Here is a 6,000-nt window from a genome sequence, read left to right as displayed (position 1 = left end):
CTGCAGTTTGCAGTTCTACAGTGAAGAGAAGTACTGGGACCACCACTGTGTGGCAAATCTGGACTGGCCCAGGAGGTTGGAAGGCTCTAGGAGATATGTTTTTGAGGAAATGAGTAAAACTACAGAACATTCCATGTGTTCACATGGATCAAAAGGAGGTTTTCAATTCCATCTGTATCCAGGATTGAGTGAGTTTAAGATACAAACAAAGCTAAGCAAAGAAAAAGGCAGGAAAGACAATGTCTTTAGAAAGGCTCAGGTATGAACAATTTTATGAAATCATATTAACATAAATATTGAATCTGATTTCACTGAAGAGAAGGGGAAACACCTAGAGAGTGGGGAAAAGATAAGAGCCTTAGATTTTATCTTCCACAGTGGAGCATCAACAAATCATTTCTAAAACATTTTTAGAAGTTGTTGTCATAGGGTGTGTATGCATACCAGAAAGACAGAGATATTCTGGAAGAGGAAAAGTGAGAAATGATGTGGCCATCCCACAGGAGGGATCCCACAGGAGGGATGGCCACATCACAATCCCTTCTCATCCCTTCTCCTTTTAGGATTTTGGGCACATGTGCACATGTGCCCAGCGTGATTTTCAAGCCACTGAGTCTGAGACTCAAACTGTAGTCAGCCACGTGGGAGGCACGCACCTTAGCTACTATGCTACCTGCTGGCCCCAGTAATCTCTACATCTTAAAAAAAAAAATCCATAAAAATAGTACTATCAACATGTTAGTTAAAAAAAGGTGGTTGTCAGGACCACCAGATGGCATAATGGTTATGTCACTGGATTCCCACATAGTCTGCTGCAGTTGCAGTTCTGGACCCAGCAACTTGAAACTTATGGTGTCATGAGTACATGCATGTCCAAAATCCCAAGAGTAGGATGGAGGAGAAGGGACTGTGGCATGACCATCCTCCCTGGGGGTGATTTCTTGCTTTCTGTGTCTCTGGTGAGTGCATACACCCTATAGCAAAAATCTCTTTCTAAAAAAACAGGGGGCTACCTCTGAGGAGCAGAAATCTGGACAGGGAAAGAAAGCTAAAGGAGTGATGCAATACCTCTAAAACTATGTGCCATGGTACTTTGAAAGAAATTTAAATTAAGTTTTAAGAAAAGAGGCTAGGCTTGCTTTTTCACTTCCTCCTCTCTGTCTCTCTCTCACTCTTTCGCTCTGTCCCTCTCTGGCCAAATTAAAACAAATAAATAAATAAAGTTAAAAACAATAATAATAAAAGAAAAATTAAAAAAAAAAAAAGAAAGTAAAGAGGCTAGGCAAAGAGAGGAGGGAAAGACAGCATATTTGCCGGAGAAGTTCAGGGAGGTCGTCGGGTACCAGCTCAGCACCTACAGACACTTAATACACGTTATCAACGAATGAAAATAAGAAGAAAGACAATCAGAAAGGAGGTTAATGACATTAGTTACTCAACATGAGCCATGCAGAAATACTGACCTTCATTTTGTTTTCTTCAGCAAACCCAGGGGTATCTGTGTCCGGTGGGTAGGCAACTGTGACGTAGACATTATATGGCTTCACCTGCATTTGGGAAACATTTCCACCTTCAGTAAATAAGACACGATTAATTCTGTATCCTACGTTACCAGCCGGCAATGGCTACCCTGATTCTCAGAAGTGGTGAGACCAACAGGGTAATTGTGTTAAGTGGAGAACAATCATCCACTGCACTGGGAAACTCGTTTCATGAAGTGACTCAGAAATGAAAGGGGAGCTCATCCTGACCACTACTCCAGAACACAGCTGATCCTCAAGCATGGCACCTCATCTCCTTCTCAGTTTCTTCCCCTTCCACTGACCAGGCAAGGGCCCTTAGTGCTAAGGACAGCCAACAGTGCTTAAGGGAAAAGAAAAAAAAGTCTTCTCCTCCCTGATACTGCACAACATTCAACTACTCTATCAAAGCAGTTGGGTAGGTCTTCTCCCGGTTTGTTTTCCCTATGGGTTGCTTTTTATTTCATCTACACAACAGGTTGGGATCATTAGACTCTCTTGCCCTGTGCCCTTCTTATGCAAGTAGACACAGATCTAGAACTGCATCCATTCCTGATAAGTTCACTTAGTCAAGATCACCCAGTCCACCAGCCCATGCCTTAGGTCAGGCCACCTCCGCAGAACTTACAGACAACATTTTCCCACGGTGGCTCCCCACCACCCCCCACCGCAGGCAGCTCAGCAGGTACCTCTCCTATGGAGAACCTCACCCTGTATTTCCACAGAGACTCCTCCCCCGCTTCTCTTCACAACTCCTTTGTCTTACTTCCAACTGTCGTTCCTCTGCTACTGAGAACAGGTTCTTAGGGTTGTCCTCCCTACTACGCCTCCACACTTGACTCCCCCTCTCATGAACAGCCTCCAATAGATCCTTCTATAGGTCAGCCCAAGACTGTGGCACGTTCCTCCTTTGCCTTGCCATTAGCACCTCGAAGGGTGATGATGATGCATGGTTCATACCAGCTAAATCTCTCGGCCATGATCTGTACTTGTGCCTTTCTCAGTCTCCAGGCAAACACTCAGGGAATTTGGAAATAGAGAGGCAGCTGATAGGTCAGCCACTGCAAATCTTAAAGAGGGTACTCTAGGCTGAAAAATAACACCTACCACTGCCTAATGCAACAGACTATAAGGGGATCCCAGGGTCCGGTCCCACCCTATGGCCCCTTTTCTCTCTGGTGCCCTCGGAAAAGCACAGTCCTGAAGCCTGTGTGTGAAGCTGGAGAGACAGGGAAGCCCCAGAGGGTCCTGGCCAGCCATCCCGGAAAGTGCAATAGCGAAAGGGAAATGTCTTTGTTGGTTATGCTCCAACACAATGAGGGAGTGAGAGAGTTCATCACTCGGCACCAACAGGGCAGGCAGTGCCATGGCTCAGCTGTACTCAAAAATAGCTCTGGACTGGAGCCAGGCAGTGAGGCTGATGAGCAAGAAAGTTCTCTCCACTCGTTTTCGAGATCGTGACTTTAAGAACTTGTCTCCCACAGCCTTGCCCTCTGTTGTGCACAGACCGGAGGAAAAGCCCACAAAGAAGCCAGTACGTGGTAATTAGCCAGCTCATGTGCTGGCAGAGCCGACTACGCAGACGCTGTCTTTTCTGGGCCGCCCCTTGGCCTGCCTCACTGGCGGGGGATTGCGGCACCTGAGCTAATGCACAAAATTATTTCATAGCACGGCCTCCCGGATTCAAAATAGTGACTGAATTGCCCAACTTTGTTAAAACAGGGTTTTTCAGAACAGCTTCCTCACAGGATGGGAACAGACTGTCGAGGGTGAGAAAAACCAGTTCAATCCCTTCCTGGGGTGGAAGTCCCTCTATAATCATTAAGTCAAATGATTCTCCCAGTCTATAGCCGGACGCCTCCAGTGACTAGCAACTTCGCTATTTATGAAGTCTCTTATTTATTCATCTAACAAATATCTTCTTGAAATACTACTGTATGTCATCCTAAGAATGTTGCAAATGGATGTGAACAAAACAGACATTTCCTCATCTCATGGAGCTTCTGGTCTCTTGAAACTCTTGGTCAAACAATTTCCTAAAACGTGCATAGATTAAACTATACCTACACCTCCCTTTAATCTACCACTCATAATCCTTTCAAGAAAGGAAGTCAGGGTGGTATGGCTACCCTTGCTCTCGGTGAGTTATTGCTGACTCCCTGAGGACACCACTTTGCTAAGAACGTACCAGTCAGGCCTGCAGGCACCGATGTCCCAGCCGACTCGGCCAGTCTGCCTCTCCTTGTCCCTGCGAGGACTGACCATTTTCTGTCCTCCCACTCTGCCCGGCCCCTTTCTATGGTGATTTTATCCCTCTACTCAGCTTCCACCTCAGAAATACAACCGACTAATGGTTCACTCAAAAACTAATTTATCATCAAAATAACCCCACCAAAGATATGCTAGTCCTCACTCCATCAAATCCAAGACATGAACAGAAAGTCAGAGCTGCTTACATGAGACTGGAATTTAAGCCTTAGTGGACATCCCAGACCACAGTGGGAAGAGACAGAGGGAACAAGCAGAGCTGTGCTGTGATTAGAGAAGGAGGCCTAGTTTTTGTTCTAAGGACAGCCAACAGTGCTTAAGGGAAAAGAAAAAAAAGTCTTCTCCTCCCTGATACTGCACAACATTCAACTACTCTATCAAAGCAGTTGGGTAGGTCTTCTCCCGGTTTGTTTTCCCTATGGGTTGCTTTTTATTTCATCTACACAACAGGTTGGGATCATTAGACTCTCTTGCCCTGTGCCCTTCTTATGCAAGTAGACACAGATCTAGAACTGCATCCATTCCTGATAAGTTCACTTAGTCAAGATCACCCAGTCCACCAGCCCATGCCTTAGGTCAGGCCACCTCCGCAGAACTTACAGACAACATTTTCCCACGGTGGCTCCCCACCACCCCCCACCGCAGGCAGCTCAGCAGGTACCTCTCCTATGGAGAACCTCACCCTGTATTTCCACAGAGACTCCTCCCCCGCTTCTCTTCACAACTCCTTTGTCTTACTTCCAACTGTCGTTCCTCTGCTACTGAGAACAGGTTCTTAGGGTTGTCCTCCCTACTACGCCTCCACACTTGACTCCCCCTCTCATGAACAGCCTCCAATAGATCCTTCTATAGGTCAGCCCAAGACTGTGGCACGTTCCTCCTTTGCCTTGCCATTAGCACCTCGAAGGGTGATGATGATGCATGGTTCATACCAGCTAAATCTCTCGGCCATGATCTGTACTTGTGCCTTTCTCAGTCTCCAGGCAAACACTCAGGGAATTTGGAAATAGAGAGGCAGCTGATAGGTCAGCCACTGCAAATCTTAAAGAGGGTACTCTAGGCTGAAAAATAACACCTACCACTGCCTAATGCAACAGACTATAAGGGGATCCCAGGGTCCGGTCCCACCCTATGGCCCCTTTTCTCTCTGGTGCCCTCGGAAAAGCACAGTCCTGAAGCCTGTGTGTGAAGCTGGAGAGACAGGGAAGCCCCAGAGGGTCCTGGCCAGCCATCCCGGAAAGTGCAATAGCGAAAGGGAAATGTCTTTGTTGGTTATGCTCCAACACAATGAGGGAGTGAGAGAGTTCATCACTCGGCACCAACAGGGCAGGCAGTGCCATGGCTCAGCTGTACTCAAAAATAGCTCTGGACTGGAGCCAGGCAGTGAGGCTGATGAGCAAGCAAGTTCTCTCCACTCGTTTTCGAGATCGTGACTTTAAGAACTTGTCTCCCACAGCCTTGCCCTCTGTTGTGCACAGACCGGAGGAAAAGCCCACAAAGAAGCCAGTACGTGGTAATTAGCCAGCTCATGTGCTGGCAGAGCCGACTACGCAGACGCTGTCTTTTCTGGGCCGCCCCTTGGCCTGCCTCACTGGCGGGGGATTGCGGCACCTGAGCTAATGCACAAAATTATTTCATAGCACGGCCTCCCGGATTCAAAATAGTGACTGAATTGCCCAACTTTGTTAAAACAGGGTTTTTCAGAACAGCTTCCTCACAGGATGGGAACAGACTGTCGAGGGTGAGAAAAACCAGTTCAATCCCTTCCTGGGGTGGAAGTCCCTCTATAATCATTAAGTCAAATGATTCTCCCAGTCTATAGCCGGACGCCTCCAGTGACTAGCAACTTCGCTATTTATGAAGTCTCTTATTTATTCATCTAACAAATATCTTCTTGAAATACTACTGTATGTCATCCTAAGAATGTTGCAAATGGATGTGAACAAAACAGACATTTCCTCATCTCATGGAGCTTCTGGTCTCTTGAAACTCTTGGTCAAACAATTTCCTAAAACGTGCATAGATTAAACTATACCTACACCTCCCTTTAATCTACCACTCATAATCCTTTCAAGAAAGGAAGTCAGGGTGGTATGGCTACCCTTGCTCTCGGTGAGTTATTGCTGACTCCCTGAGGACACCACTTTGCTAAGAACGTACCAGTCAGGCCTGCAGGCACCGATGTCCCAGCCGACTCGGCCAGTCTGCCTCT

General features: G+C 46.8%; 1 protein-coding gene across 3 annotated transcripts in view; it reads right to left on the bottom strand.

The window, feature by feature from the left end:
• Positions 1 to 6,000, bottom strand: part of KDSR (3-ketodihydrosphingosine reductase) — a 48,913-nt gene that overhangs the window by 17,629 nt on the left and 25,284 nt on the right. For all 3 annotated transcript variants that reach the window (XM_006141835.2, XM_027766173.1, XM_014582009.2), the window contains one exon: positions 1,464 to 1,547. In XM_006141835.2, coding sequence (XP_006141897.1) covers positions 1,464 to 1,547 — 84 coding nt within the window. The remainder of the gene's footprint in view (positions 1 to 1,463; positions 1,548 to 6,000) is intronic.

The sequence above is a fragment of the Tupaia chinensis genome, unplaced genomic scaffold (assembly GCF_000334495.1).
Source record: "Tupaia chinensis unplaced genomic scaffold, TupChi_1.0 Scaffold000065_1, whole genome shotgun sequence".
Taxonomy (NCBI): domain Eukaryota; kingdom Metazoa; phylum Chordata; class Mammalia; order Scandentia; family Tupaiidae; genus Tupaia; species Tupaia belangeri.
This window is presented reverse-complemented; position numbering and strand designations above follow the sequence as displayed.